This window comes from Biomphalaria glabrata, chromosome 1 (assembly GCF_947242115.1).
Source record: "Biomphalaria glabrata chromosome 1, xgBioGlab47.1, whole genome shotgun sequence".
In the NCBI taxonomy this organism is placed as follows: Eukaryota; Metazoa; Mollusca; class Gastropoda; family Planorbidae; genus Biomphalaria; species Biomphalaria glabrata.
In genome coordinates this window covers 40,672,040-40,688,245 of record NC_074711.1, presented here as the reverse complement: position 1 = coordinate 40,688,245, position 16,206 = coordinate 40,672,040, and the positions used below count along the sequence as shown (strand labels likewise).

The 16,206-nt window shown below is 38.9% G+C and overlaps 1 protein-coding gene across 1 annotated transcript; it reads right to left on the bottom strand.

Moving 5' to 3' along the window:
- Window positions 1-2,813: 2,813 nt before the first annotated feature.
- On the bottom strand, window positions 2,814-14,479 carry LOC106051084 (uncharacterized). The gene is made up of 6 exons (XM_013206218.2): window positions 13,748-14,479; window positions 12,614-12,906; window positions 10,025-10,202; window positions 8,615-8,743; window positions 4,869-4,987; window positions 2,814-3,738 (listed from the first exon to the last, which is right to left on the bottom strand). The coding sequence occupies exons 1-6, from the start codon at window positions 14,111-14,113 to the stop codon at window positions 2,904-2,906; spliced, it is 1,920 nt and encodes a 639-aa protein (XP_013061672.2). The 5' UTR covers window positions 14,114-14,479; the 3' UTR covers window positions 2,814-2,903.
- Window positions 14,480-16,206: the final 1,727 nt, after the last annotated feature.

Below are 16,206 nucleotides of genomic sequence, written 5' to 3'. Positions count from 1 at the left end.
CATAAGTTACATAAACTCTGTCGCCGTATGTGTTTTGAAACTTCATGTTTTCATCCGGAAAGGGGAGAGGGCGGTAGAGTGAAAACGTTAACCCTCGCTCCTTTTAATAATTTCTGCTAATGATTGCATTTGGCATTAAAGAATAGGGGGTGGGGCGACTCGATAAAAGAATTTAATTTATAAAATATATAAATTATATTAGTGACAATTTTTTTTTAATTTTGTAATTTCTTAACTAAAACTGGGTTCGGCAACCTGCGGATCGCGAGCCACATGCGGCTCTTTGGGTGTGAAGCTGCGGCTCTTTAGTTCCATACGCTGATATTATTTATTTTATCGAAACATTTTTTTTAATAGTTCTGAATCGTTAAACGAAAATTAGGCGCCGATTCTATCTCTGAGCCACTTGTATTCGCCACACCCCTCCCCCATTTCAAGCGTCGTCACCGCTCTCGGCCGTCGTCGGATGTTTCTATGTCGGTTTTAATTCGCTTTCGACGCAAGACGAATTAACATCTTCACCACGTTATTTGGCTGTGACGTATAGTTTGTTGTTTCGAGTAAATGATTTGGAAGCGATTATCTTCTCAAAATTGAAAGCCATCTACAAGTAATGCTAATCTGGCAAGCTTTGCGGTACCACTAGAAATTGTACAAAAAGGCAAACCATTTATAGATGATAAGTATGTCAAAGACTGCTTCCTACGTGCACCTGAAGAATTGTTTCGTGATTTGAAAAACAAACCAGAAATCTTGGGGGAAAATCAAAGATTTGCCACTGTCCGCTGAAACAAAACAAGATAGATTGGCTAAAATGTCTTCAAATGTAACATATTTGCAGGTGGAAGATATTTAACTTTCTTCTGCCCTATCACTTGAAACAAATAAGTTTTGCAACATAAAAGACTCAGCACAAATTGCCCTTTTTGTCAGGCATATGTCTTCCCAAGGTCCAAATGTAAGGAAGAACTTCTCGGGTTTGATACTTCGTGACAAACTAGAGGTGAGGATATAAGGAATGCAATACCATGAAGACATTAAGATCAATTGAAATAAAAATCGTTTAAATGCAAACTGAAGGAGCCAGAAGTATATCAGGAACAAATAAAGGGTCAACTACGATTCTTTAGAGCAAAATAAACCAAGAAGTTCTTACGTTTCACTAAATAATACACCAGTCTGGTCGAATGAGTTGAGGCCATAAATTTAGTAATCAATATTGTTAACATCATCTTGTCAAAAGCACTTCACCATTGTCAGTTTAAAAGACTTAAATGGAGACTCAGTATTCCGAGCTCCTTCTTCCCAATAAAGTGCGATGGCTGAAACGTTTTGCTTTGTGCTTGAATGAAATAAATACATTCCTAAATGAAAAAGGCATTAATCACCCTGAATTAGAGAACGACAAATATTTGCCAAAAAATTACTTTATGGTTAATATAACAGAGAAATTAAATGAGCTGAATCTAAAACTGCAAGGAAAGGGAAACCCATCCTATGTTTTGCTAGAAGAATTTGTTTGTTTTGAAGAAAAATTCTTTTTGTAAAAGATATTCAGAGCGGTAAGTTACTTCATGTTCAATGTCTATAGCAGTATCGCGGAAAAATCAGTGCAACGTTTGACACGAATTACTTCAGCACGGTTATAAAAAAAATCAAAGATGAATTTCTTGATAGATTTGAGCAATTCAAAACAACAAAACCATTCTAGCATTCAGAGTAAATCCTCTCAACAAAAATAGTTACACAATCCACATTGATGCGTTTGGAATTGATACTGAAGCTCTAGAAATGCCATTAATCGATTTAAAAGTAAAGTTTTGTGGGGTGGGAAATTTTCAGAGTTGAAAATCAAGTTGGAAGAGTTGGTCAGTTGGAAATCGAGAATTGTATGTAAGTTATGCAACACAAGTGGACAGTTTTAAAAGAAATGCCGCGAGTTGATTCGACGCATGGAATAATCTTCCAAAATGCTACAGTAGGTTGAAGAAGTTGACATTTGGAGTACTGACTATCTTTGGATCGACATATTCGTGCAAGCAAGTGTTCTCTTGCATGAGTATAATTAAATGAAAAGTTAGATGACAACTAACAAATGAAAATTTAGAGTCGTGTTTGAAACTAAAAACAAGTTATGAACCAAATGTATCCAAAAATTTCTAAAACCATGAGAATTCATTGCTCTCACTGAATGTGTTTGCTCAATTTTTTGTTAGTGAAGTACAAGTTAGTGGTGTAAGTAAAAGTTTAATTGCATTAGTTACTACCGAAATAAAAAATAATTATCTAATAATGCCATCTGTATATTATCTAATTTGTTGTGAAAAACACTAATTATATATGAATAAATATGTTCTTTTTTTTCATTAAATATTGTGTGTGAGTACTATTTATTGTTGGTAAGAAAAAAATGTTGTGGCTCTTTAAAAACTTTTAAATTTTTTAAATTCTAATTTTTGGCTCTCCCGACTCAAAAGGTTGCCGGCCCCTGATCTAGATGACGCCAAGATTATGCCTACTTGAACAAAAGACCTAAATAGTGGAAGGAATTATTTGAAAATATCGACTTAATCAACAGAATCACTTAAATTAATCCTACATCTTGATTATCTGCTATATATTATAATTTAACTAACGTATTAAATTTATAAGAAGGTACATGTTACTACGCTGAGTAGTAATACGATTTAAAATAAAACACAAACACAATTGTAAACCATCTAAATTTTTATAATTCATGAGTATTGCTGTTTTCATAGAACTACGAACAACCGAATAGTAAGCCTAAAAACAAATATCAAAGTGCATGCAAAGAAACCTATTGATAAAGTTTTTAATTTGTAATTTAAAGTAGCCATTTTTTTTTTTTTTTTTTTGTAAATAAAAATAAATACACATAAATATTATCCCACAGTAGGCATTATAACTATCCAAGAATCTTCACTTTCCGTTCCAGGCTCTTCAGAGCTACAAGTGTTAGCAGCCTCCGGGTTGTCTTTGTTCTCTTTCTTCGATGACCCGTTGCTTAGGAGTGAATTGGAGCGGGAACAAGATGTGGACTGAGAGTTAGTCTCACTGCAGCAACTGGCCACTGCATTGGAAAGTGATCCATTCTGGTCGTTCAAAGTATCCTGGCTTCCATGTTGACATTTAGAGACGTTAACATCTTTCTCACTCGCAGTCTTACGCTTGTGTTTGGTAAATCTCTTGTTCGGGTTTGTTCTCTGTTGGGACTTCCGGTACGTGGCTTTATTTGACACAACTGTCACTTCGGTTTCAGATGAATCCGATCCGCACGATGCTGACATGAAGACGCTGCTCTGTCCATCGGAAGGCTGGTACAACTCCTCTTCCACGCGCGTGGTTTCAACTTCGGACTCACTGCCGCTTCCGTTGGCGCCCGTTATAAAAGCTCTCAGCTGAGCAATGACCCCTTTGCTGTTTTGGCTCCTATTAGAATGACTAACTTCACTAATGGGACACAGTTCCGTGGGCGCTTCTGCAGACTGGACTTTTGGGTGTGTTTTTTCAAGTTCTTCGTTATTTCGTTCAATTTGTGTGTGTCTGTTATCGAAGGATAAAGTGTATTTGTTGGCCTTGCTAAACGTATTTCGCGATATGCTGCTCGTTATCTCCGGTTCAGCCTTACACACTGTGCTCGTGCTAGTGGCATGAGAGCACACATTTTTATTTCTTAACGTTTCTACACTTGGACCGTCGCCAGGAGGAATTTGACTCCTGTGAAGAAAAGTGGATATTTATATCTAATGAAATCACAAACACCTTCGCACTTATTTTAGTGGAAGGGGGCGTGTCTTTTTTTTATGCTCGGAGAGAAAGAAAGAAAAATAGAGAAGATAGAAAAGTTGACTAGTGTGTCAGTTAATAGGACTAAGTGGGTGACGTAGAGAAAGGAAGATGAAATAAAAGTCAGAGAGAGCGAGACGAATGTGGGGATGAAGAGTCATAGCACTCAATTTATGTACGTGGAGGCAGTGGCGGTTTTATGAATACGCGGAACCTCAGGCCTACCGTTTTGCAGGACCTTACCATAGCCGTAACTCGCGGAAACTCACGAGTTTGACATGTCTGATTTAATAAAACAAGAAAAACATGAAAATACTTTTTAAAAAAACTTATATTAAGTACAATTCTATCAATTAGTTTTGATCAGTCATATGTAGGATTGACCTAGACATAGAAATCTGTGCGATAGAAATATTTTAACAATTGTTTTTTATTTCCTTTTAGCTATCGCGTTGCGCTATTATCCTATCACTTGTGTGGACCAGTTGTGAAAGGGAAGTGAAGAAGGAGGTATCTTGTGAATATTTACAAGATCTTGTTTTTTTTTAGATGCATAAAAAATGTTCACTCGGGGCTCAAGATTCCTCAAGAGGAATAATTCAACTTATACCACCACTTCAGTCAATTACAATTTCTTTTCCTTGTTCAAGATATCAAACAAAATAATTAATAACCAATAGTTAATTATCTAATTGGTTGATTTTTTTTATTGATTCTTGTGTTTTCATGTGGAAGAAAAAATTGCGCAAAATTTTAGCTTAATCCGAGATAGGGTCTTTGACTAAGCAGGGCCGGCCTTAGACATAAGCAAACTAGGCAGCCGCTTAAGGCCTCCAATAGGTGGGACTTTGCACAAGACTAAAAAAAAAAATATTGAAACAGTTGCGAAACCTGGATCCCATGTCAAACATAGAAGAGCTCTCTATAACTCTACGTTACTTGTCTAATTCTGTCTCTACTACGGACATCGAAATATATGAATTTCAGTTATTTGTTTATTTTGATATAAACGGGCAGTTTTTTTAATAAATTGTGCAATTTTAATTAGATTAATGTCCTACCTGGAGTTAGTGTTAATTGCTGCTAAAGTCAGTTCCGACTCTAGTCTCTCTACACGGTTCTGTAATTCACCAAACTCTTTAGCTCGGACTGTGGCAACACTTCTTGGTAGAACAACATTCTAGAAAAAAAAACACATATTAGTAGCAAATATAAGATTTCAGACAGTGGGTGGGATGTCATACAAGGGTACATTTAGACAGTGGGTGGGTTGTCATACAAGGGTACATTTCAGACAGTGGGTGGGATGTCATACAAGGGTACATTTCAGACAGTGGGTGGGATGTCATACAAGGGTACATTTCAGACAGTGGGTGGGATGTCATACAAGGGTACATTTCAGACAGTGGGTGGGATGTCATACAAGGGTACATTTCAGACAGTGGGTGGGTTGTCATACAAGGGTACATTCTTGAATGTAACTTGTCGACAGCTTGATAATGAATCATATATTTATAAAAAATCACTGAATTTATTTCCTTCTTTATTTCATATTAAAATGTTCAAATAAAAACATTTTTTTAATGGCATTCGGTGATTTAGATGAAGATCCAGATTTTCAAGATTAAAATTATATGGCTTAAATATTGATTCACACAATGGGTAACGACATGTCATCAAACAGTCTATATTTATGTTAGTTTATATCAGTGTTGTAAAAAGTTGCAGTTTCATTGTAGTTATTATCAATCTAAGTTTGAATATTAAGTAAAATATTAAGTAAAATGGCATTATTACCAATGTTTAAAAAAAATAAAATATTTTAACATCTTCTAAGGAAATTGTAAATATAGTCTATACCATTCTCGTTAGAGGCGTCTTCAACAATAGCGACTCAAAACTTTTTTTTTAAAAAAAACGTCTCCGATAATGTGGTTTTTCTCGACTTTCTTTGTCAGAGTAGTTCAAATTCTTTCGACAGTTAAAAATAATTTTATTTATAAAGCGCTGTTAACAAACAAAATGTAGGCTCAAGGCGCTGTAATAACATTACAAACACGACAGCTAATCTAAAAAAAAGTTTTTAAACAGATAAGTCTTAATGTTCTTCTTAAAAGTGGTGTAGCATATTGTCTGTCTGAGATCAATGGGGAGTGAGTTCCATACTTTTTGTCCATGCACTGAAAAAGCCCGAAGACCGTAGTTTTTGAGAGAGAAACGTGGCACCACTAAAAGCGTTGAGTCCATTGAGCGCAGGGCTCTCTGTGGGACATACGAGTAATCAGTTCTCTAAGGTACAAGGGCATCTCATTGTTATATATACACTGATGACAAAGTGTGGCGACCTTGTAATCGATTCTCGCTTTCACGGGAAGCCAATGGAGCGTGCGCAAGAGCGTGGTAGCAGAATCGCGTTTTGTTTTTCTAAGGACTATTCGTGCGGCGTTGTTCTGAATACATTGCAACTTGGCTTTTTTGTCATCGGGTATACCTGCTAGCACGGCGTTGCAGTAGTCAAGGCGGGAGAATATGAATGCCACAGCTAGCGTTTTTGTTGACTCCGTTGTTAAATATGGTCGGATCTGGCCTAACCTGTGCAGCTGCAGATAAAGACCCTTGCAGAGCTGACTTATGTGTGGGTCGAAGAAAACTCCTACATTCCGCACTACATGGACATAAGGAACCTGGCAGTTCGTGATAAAAAGAGAATCTGTGTTTTCAACTTTTGAGACGTTGTTCCGAGTGCCAATCTTAATTATTTCTGTCTTTTCTTCGTTCATCTTGAGCTTATTCTCAACCATCTAATCGCTCACCCTTGCAACGGTACCACTGATTTTCTCTGCCAGATGCGACACCTCTGAGGGTACTGAGGAATCTTATAACTGTGAGTCATCGGCAAAGAAATGGTATAAGATGCCGGTTGGCCGTATGACACCGCTGAGTGGATATGTATACATAGTGAACAGTACTGGGCCTAGAACTGATCCTTGGGGTACTCCGTACTTCAAGAGTAAGCTTGTTGATTCTTTTCCGTTGAAAACGATATTTTGGGTGTGTTCAGTCAGGTAGGATCCAAGCCACTTTAGGACGATTCCTGTTAAACTAAAAGTGGCAGAGAATCTGGCCATCATAATTTCATAGTCTAGCGTATCAAATGCTGCGGACAAGTCCAGCATGGAAAGAATTGATATGTGGCCTATGTCGGAATTGTGAAGTAAGTCGTTTAGTACCCTGACCACTGCTGTCTCTGGCCATCATAATTTCATAGTCTAGCGTATCAAATGCTGCGGACAAGTCCAGCATGGAAAGAATTGATATGTGGCCTATGTCGGAATTGTGAAGTAAGTCGTTTAGTACCCTGACCACTGCTGTCTCTGTGCTACGGCACTTCCTATATGCCCTATACCTCGTTATGGTGACGACATTTGCGTGGCATAAATAAAAAAAAAGTCTGTGCAAGACGTCTTCCTTAATATCTGACAACAATCACACTTAAACATTGGCTCGCCCCACCTTTTGTGTTTTTTACATGAACCTTTTTTTTTTTTTTTGAAATTCTTTAATCTTACTAAAAGAAAAAAAAAGGTGAAAGAATTCCTGAAGGGACACGGGAAAACGCTTCACGGGAGGAGATTACAGACCTCCCAAAGACGCTCTTTCTGTGTTGGGGGTGGGCTTTGAGGAAACCTTCTGCAACTTCAGCTGCAACAATGAGAAGAGATTACTTGAGTGCAATAATGAGACGAGATTAAGTGCAACAATGAGAAGAGATATTACATCTCTGAGTGCAACAATGAGAAGAGATTACCTCTCTTAGTGCAAGAATGAGAAGAGATTACCTCCCTTAGTGCAAGAATGAGAAGAGATTACCTCTCTTAGTGCAAGAATGAGAAGAGATTACCTCCCTTAGTGCAAGAATGAGAAGAGATTACCTCACTTAGTGCAAGAATGAGAAGAGATTACCTCTCTTAGTGCAAGAATGAGAAGAGATTACCTCTCTTAGTGCAAGAATGAGAAGAGATTACCTTAGTGCAAGAATGAGAAGAGATTACCTCTCTTAGTGCAAGAATGAGAAGAGATTACCTTAGTGCAACAATGAGAAGAGATTACCTCTCTGAGTGAAACAATGAAAAGAGATTACCTCTCTGAGTGCAACAATGAGAAGAGATTACCTTTCTGAGTGCAACAATGAGAAGAGATTACCTCTATGTCTGCAACAATGAGAAGAGATTACCTCTATGTCTGCAACAATGAGAAGAGATTACCTTAGTGCAAGAATGAGAAGAGATTACCTCCCTTAGTGCAAGAATGAGAAGAGATTACCTCTCTTAGTGCAAGAATGAGAAGAGATTACCTCCCTTAGTGCAAGAATGAGAAGAGATTACCTCTCTTAGTGCAAGAATGAGAAGAGATTACCTTAGTGCAAGAATGAGAAGAGATTACCTCTCTTAGTGCAAGAATGAGAAGAGATTACCTTAGTGCAACAATGAGAAGAGATTACCTCTCTGAGTGAAACAATGAAAAGAGATTACCTCTCTGAGTGAAACAATGAAAAGAGATTCCCTCTCTGAGTGCAACAATGAGAAGAGATTACCTCTATGTCTGCAACAATGAGAAGAGATTACCTTAGTGCAAGAATGAGAAGAGATTACCTCTCTGAGTGCAACAATGAAAAGAGATTACCTTTCTGAGTGAAACAATGAAAAGAGATTACCTCTCTGAGTGCAACAATGAAAAGAGATTACCTTTCTGAGTGCAACAATGAGAAGAGATTACCTCTATGTCTGCAACAATGAGAAGAGATTACCTCGTCAAACAGTCTCTCTTGCTGTTCTTCCTTTTCTCTTAAAAACTTCTCCAGTCTTTCGACTTGACTTGTTTTTAAAAGTAATTCCTTTCTGAGTTGACGTAATTGATTGTTCTCTATCTCCATCATCTGTTGACATTAGAAACATGTTTCATTAGACTTTGACCAAGGAGAATCCACAAAAGTTTGCACAGTTTGTTAAATGTATATTCATCTAGAATCTAGTAACATTACTCCCATTACGCTCGCTACAGGCGCCACTTGGAGTAGGATACTTGGGGCATCAGTGAATGTTTACAAAGCTTATATCAACTGTTTGTCTGGTACACTCTCCGACACTCAGTCTCGGATCAATCTATAACGATTGGTCTCGATTGACCCCTAAATGGGCTCTAATAAAGCCAACGTGCAAAGGATAACAGCGCCCATTTTGAGCCCACATTGGGCTGTTTAAGGCTAAAATTAGGCTAATGAGGGATAGGGATAACCCTAATCAAAACAGTACTGGGCCTTAACGGGCATGTTTATAAGGTTGCTTATCCTGTCTTTAATAATGACAATGGGAAAGAAAGAGTTCTTATACGAATTTGTCTTAGCATATAGAATAAGAAATGAATCACTATATAAGTGTCTTTCTGATATTTTTATTATGCTAGGTTTTAAATGTGTAAGTTATAGTTCAGCGTAGGGACAGCGCATCAACCTTCGCTAGACTCCGACCAAGAGTTTGGGAAAACCTGAATCTCACACAAGCAACCATACTGGAGGTCTACAAGGCATGCGTTCTTAGCACGCTACTGTACGGCAGTGAGTCGTGGACTACCTACACAAAACAAGAGAGAAAACTAAACTCATTTCACTTGCGCTGCCTTCGAAGGATCTTGAAAATAACATGGAAAGAAAGAGAGTGTACTAATGAGATCCTGCATCCTCCATTGGGAAGACATAGCCTTAGACCGCACTAGTTGGAAAGAGACGGTGACCAAGAAATCTATAGACAGCGAGAAAACATGGGTCTCAGCTCTTGAAGAAGAGCGTGCCACACGGAAAATGGCTAGCTCCTCTACCACTAAAGTGAAAGCCACCTTGACCTGCAATATATGTGGACGGGAGTGTCTCTTATTATTATTATTATTATTATTATTATTATATGCTTTAAGGAGTGTGTTAGAGATTGCTTTGTATGAAGGCCAATTAAGAGCTAACAGGGATGTCCTCGTATAACTTGGCGCCACACCTTCATGGAGGACCACAGAGCAGTGGACACAGGCTGAGATGAGGCTGCAGACGTTGTCAGGGACAGATCTCTTTGGAGACAGCTTACTGCCCAATGCACCGAACGGCGAAGGAGGATCTAAGTCTAAGTTTTTAAAAAAAGCTAACTAGCACTGCAGTATAATAAAGGCCTACTTCCATCTTCAACTCTGCCTGCTGTCTTTTGTCTCTTTCTGAAGTGTTCTCATTCTGTAAGCGATAAATGATCTTCTTCCTCAAGTCAATCTCAGCTAAGAGAAGATTCTTGTCGTTCTCTAACTCAATCAACTTTAGCCTTACTTCGTCCAGCTTTCCGAGAGCTTCTCCAAGCTGTCTGCAAAACATTGTTATTTAAAAACAATTAATTAAACATCATTTGAAGAGCGACACTTCTCTTTTTGGTATTGTGTTCTCTGTCTCGAAGGCTTAGGCTTAAAGTGCGAAAATATCCTGCTATTTCATAGGGATATTCTGCCTTAGTCGAATTATGTCCTTTAAACCACGTGGTTTTAACATTTTAAAAAAATCACTAATAACCCGAGCCGGACAACCTCCTTCAAGATTAGATGCTCGTTTCAATAATTTTTACAAAACTTAGATGAATTCTGTCTGTCTGGTAAAAAGTTTGAACACGTTATTTCTTCCACACCCATACTTGGATCAAGTTGAAACTTTAAACAATTATTTATTTTACCTAACAAAAAAAATAATCAATTAATTACTTGGGAATTGATTATTTTGTTTGATCTCGATAAAGGGAAATAGCTTCTACATTAATGAGAGATATAGTTGTAAAGAGTGTTTTCTCTCCCTTACATACCCCTTTTTTTTTAAGTAGTTTTATATTTTGCTTTTTTTTTAAAGTTTAATATAGCACTTTTACAGCCTACGATATAGCCTACTGATATGTTTCATCAAATGTTAGCTTACTTGCAGTCGCAGTGTGGCTTTAGGGCAGGTAGACCTATAACTGTAGAACAGATATGATTTTCTCTCTGCGGCAGCTACAGGAGAAGAGCAGAGAACAAAAGCAGCCCCTCTTCATAGCATTTATTGATTTGACCTTGTTAGCAGACGCGGTCTGTTTGCTGTACTAGAGAGAATCGGCTGCCCAAATAAGTTAAGAAAACTAGTGTCAGCTTTTCACGAAAATATGCAGGGCACTGTTCAGTTTGAAAGTTCTTCCTCCAGGCCATTCTCCATTAAGAGCGGTGTAAAACAAGGATGTGTACTGGCCCCTACACTATTTGGCATCTTCTTCTCAGTCGTACTTACCAGTGCTTTTAAATCCCTGGAAGACGGAATATATATCCATAGCAGATCCGATGGAAGGCTCTTTAACCTGGCACGTCTTAAAGCCAAAACTAAAAGGCGTCGTATCTTGATAAGGGAGCTGCTCTTTGCCGATAACGGGGCACTCGTATCTCACTCACAAGGAGGTCTACAGAAGCTAGTGAACGCCTTAGCAGCTGCTTGTCAAGAGTTTAGCCTTACTATAAGTCTCTCCAAGACCGAAATCCTGGCACAAGACGTCGCAGAAATACCTATAATACAAATTGGAAACCACACCCTTTCAGTGGTGCAGGAATTTACCTACTTGGGTTCAACAATTGCCAGTAACCTAGACTTAGACATCGAGCTGACAAAAAGGATAGGAAAAGCTACCACAGCATTGGCAAAACTCTCCAAGCGCGTCTGGGAAAATGGTAAATTGACCACAGCGACCAAAATCCTAGTCTACAACGCCTGTGTTGTGAGCACTCTCCTTTATGGCAGTGAAAGCTGGTCAACATACATGTACCAAGAGCACAGATTGAATAGTTTCCACTTGCGCTGCCTGAGACGCATAATGGGCATCTCTTGGAGGGACCATGTCTCCAATCAGGAAGTTTTGAGATTGGCCAATATGAACAGCAAAGAAGATTACGCTGGCTCGGACATGTCACCCGCATGCCAGATGGTAGAATCCCGAAAGATATCTTATATGCTGAGCTTGTGGAGGGAGTCAGAACCAAGGGCCGCCCAAGACTAACATATAGAGATGTCTGCAAGCGAGACATGCGAGCCACAGGCATCAGCGAAAGTATGTGGGAAAACATAGCCAAAGACCGGAGTGCATGGAGACAGACTGTGCGTGCTGGGACAACCCTTGCTGAGAACAAAAGAATTGAAGCGGCCTTAATCAAGAGGGAAAAAAAGAAAGCTGCCCTGTCCGCTAGACCTGAATCAGAGGCATACACATGTACGAATTGTGGCAAAGTCTGCCGTTCTAGAATTGGCTTGATTAGCCACACCAGATTCTGCCCCCGTCTCAAGATTAAGCCAAAACCAGTGACTCATTTGGGCGCATCCAATGCCTTTCGAGACAAAAGGAGCCATATAAATACGCTTTTTTTTAAAGCATTTTTATATTTTGCTTTTTTTTTTAATGTTTAATAAAGCACTTTGACAGCCTACGCTATAGCCTACTGATATAAGCCTACTGATATAAGCCTACTGATATAAGCCTACTGATATAAGCCTACTGATATAAGCCTACTGATATGTTTCATCCAATGTTAGCTTAGTTGTTAAAGTTTACTTTTGTCTTTTTTTTATCTTTCTTTATAAAACTTTGTCCTTCCTTTTGTCTTCCTTTGAAAGAGAGACAGACAGAGACTGTGTGTGAGAGAGAGAGAGAGAGAGAGGGGGGGGGAGAGAGGAGAGAGATTTCCAGTCTTGAAAATAAGATGAGAAAGACTTCACCTCTGAAATTGTTCTGTGGAACTGATGATAGCTTCCATGGCAACGCCATTGGCGTCGTTACCAATAGCAGCCTCTGCTGAGCGGGCCCTAAGTTCAGTGTCTGTGGGAAGGTATTCTGGCAGTTTCATATCACCGATGACCTCAGTTCTTTCCTTTTGTGGTTTTCTTTTGAGAACAACTTGCATGTTAGCAGTTTTCCTGGCTTTCGGCGGAGGCATGGCTTGTGCTCTGTGGTGTGATGTGGCTCGTGTCGTCAAATCTGGATTGATTCCCGTCGTGGCACAGTTTAAGCTCTTGGGGCGGTAAATGAATGAATGAATTAAAATATTAGATCATCAAGTTACGCTATTCTGTCAAATAATTTAAGCCCCCGAAACGAAATGTCAATAAATGGTACGATTGAGGGAGGAAGACAGGACACGAGATTAGCTTCTTCTGTTTAGGATCGGGTTAAAAGAATATTTAAAGACATATAACCTCATACACTCGGACTACAGAAAATAGTGAACTGCCCCCAATCCAGTGTTTCTCAAACCTTTACTGGTGACGCCCTCCCCCACTATAAAAAAAATTAAGTTCGCCGGCTAGTGGGTCTGGGGGAGAGATGTAAGCTCTCCTAGAGGGATAAAAGCATTTCCCTGGATTCTAATCTTTATTTACTCACACGATTTCTCCAAGTAAGAGAAGAGCAGGTTTATAAAGTTTCCAAAAGAGGTGATGGGATGGGTGGACGGAGAAGTGTGAGAGACATTCAAGGTAGTAGATACGTTTCGAATGAGCTTGTTCATCCTTGTGTTCAACAAAACGTCTTCTAGCAGTTCTGGTTTGCCCACGCAAAAAGACGCCAACACTCCTGAGACTGACGTAAGAAAGACTCTAAAGAGTCTCCACGGCAAAGACGTGTGGAAATGTGCGAAAAAAGGACGAAAGGGTACTTAATTCAATAAATAAATACTCTGATGAAAAACATATTTTTATTCAATATCAACTTCGACTTCACTCCCCTTTTCCAGCACGTTGGGGGCGCGCCACTATATTTAATGCCGCATTTAAGTATTGGAATTTTTTTTCTTTGGTGCCCATTTATGCACTACTGACTACAGTAAATGTATGGCCTATAACTTAAATTCTTACCGTATCAAGGCCAATTTCTTCATTCCAAGAAGCATTTACTTTCAACGTGCCATAGACTATAGCAGCCGTCACGAGGCCCACCACGACATGCCGTAGGAAAGGTTTCTCGGAGAGACTCACCAGTTCATCAAGCATTTTCTTCACCATGAGACTGAATTCCGCCCCAAGTGATCTTATGTTAGAAACACTGAAAAGCTGAGACAAGGCTGTCAGCTGGATGATGCCTCCGTCTGTGTCTACCACAGTTGTGTCCAGGACCGGGACCATGTTGATTATGTCTGTGTTGTATCCCTTCAATATTGTTTCGGGAAAAGCGTAGTTTGGCTCCATATTAGATGAACTGCTAGTAAAACCGAAAAACTCCATCGTTTTGTTTCATTAAAGAGGATTTAAGAAATAGGCTACCTGATTTATATCCGAATCTATGTTTAGTAGATCTATAGAATAATGAGTCTAGTAACAAATATAACAACTTGACAAGGCTGTATCGAAAAAAAAAAAAAAGTGAGCTACAAAACTACAAAGAGACTTAGCTTAACCATTAAAATACAAAGACTTCTTACTGCTAGACAGACCGATTAGAGTACTTCGTAATTTGTTCATGTTGTCTTGAAGTTAATTACTTGTATAGATTAGTATTTTTTAAAAAGGCTGATGTTTTATTTATTTACAAGAATCTTTCCTCGCCAAACCCCGGATGTTGCGAAGTTCTCTGTGACGCGTTTGTTATGGTGTATTCCTGTTCAGATTAGTGCAGCACTTAGTGTTAGCATTCATGGTGAATTACTGATCAGATAGTGCAGCACTTAGTCTTAGCATTCATGGTGAATTACTGATCAGATAGTGCAGCACTTAGTCTTAGCATTCATGGTGAATTACTGATCAGATAGTGCAGCACTTAGTGTTAGCATTCATGGTGAATTACTGTTCAGATTAGTGCAGCACTTAGTGTTAGCATTCATGGTGTATTCCTGTTCAGATTAGTGCAGCACTTAGTGTTAGCATTCATGGTGAATTACTGATCAGATAGTGCAGCACTTAGTGTTAGCATTCATGGTGAATTACTGATCAGATAGTGCAGCACTTAGGATGAAATCTACATGTTTTTGTTTTTTCTTTCGATTATCGTCTGTGCATTAGTATTTATTAACCCTACGAGACTTGAACATTTAAGAGGCTACGTGAATACGCTTAGGCAATAATACATAAAACACTGAACCATAATTTACAAATAGAAAAACAAACCTAATAACATTCTCAGAAAGACAAAAAGATAGAAACTAATTTGTTATTCCATACGCTAGAACAAATTCGTGCTCCTTCTAGACTCTAGAGCCATTAGAGATTGAAATGGGTTGCCTGAAAAAACAACAGCAGGAAAGCCAACGATTTAGCAGAGTTTTAAGTCACAGATAAACAAGCATGACTAGATTGATATATGAGTAGGACGTAATATCATTTTTTTTTAATGGAAGTAACGTCTGTAATCTATATGATAAGATAAGGCTTTCGGTGTGATTTTTCTCTATTTTAATTAAAGTAGATTTACAAGGAAACTAACTTTGACAAGATCCACTATAGCCAGTACTTCTTTGGCGGTGGCAGAACGAAAAAGACACAGAACAACTATGACTCATCACATCGTGGAACACTTTGTCTTGTGTCCTCAGATGGAATTCTTGTGGAGTTGCATATCTTGCCATCATATATCGCAGGTAAGAGTGGCGCATCTGTGTGAATCTTACAAGTTTATGGCGTGACGTCTAAAGAAAAGCTCTTGTCATTGTCTGCCATCTTCTAATCATGCCCGAGATAAGTAGGAGGGGCCAGTTTGTCCTTGTTCTGACGCTCACTCCATGGAACATTTCATTTTCCTCGTGAGTTAGGTCGCGCTGACCCTAAATGAGAATTCACGTTAGAGGTAACTGTAGATCTCATCCATAGTAACGTTTTTATCTTGGATAAATGTCATTTCGTACACACAAAACAAAAGGCCCGACTGCTAAACGTTTTCAAAATGTATGGATCTACGTACACAGCGCTAATGCTGGTAATTGCTGGATGTAGCTAAATTTTAAAACATTTTTTTCTCTCAAAATATACAACATTCTTGTACAAAACTCACTGTCTACCAAGCGGTGGTTCTCTCAACCCTTCTCTATGGCTCTGAGACATGGGTAGTATACAGAAAGCAACTAAGACTGCCTGAACGCTTTCACCAAAGATCTTTACGCCCAATCATGGACATACGGTGGCAGGACCGCACTACAAACAGCGATGTCCTTGCGAACGCCGGTATGGACAGTATAGACTTCTTATAGTCCGACATTAACTCTGGGCAAGGCACGTATCCCATATGGGGATATTCGAACGAACGAAAACCAAAAGCAGTCTTTTTTTGGTGAGCTGAAAGGTGGTCGACGTAACAGAGGTGCCCCATGGAAACGCTTTAAAGACCA

Excerpts from the sequence above, each read along its gene's own strand:
- LOC106051084 (XM_013206218.2), bottom strand. The coding sequence starts at position 14,113 with ATGGAGTTTTTCGGTTTTACTAGCAGTTCATCTAATATGGAGCCAAAC. Across the intron at positions 10,203-12,613 it reads TCCACAGAACAATTTCAGAG|ACAGCTTGGAGAAGCTCTCG; the intron begins GTGAAGTCTTTC and ends AATGTTTTGCAG. Across the intron at positions 8,744-10,024 it reads AGGCAGAGTTGAAGATGGAA|ATGATGGAGATAGAGAACAA; the intron begins GTAGGCCTTTAT and ends TAATGTCAACAG.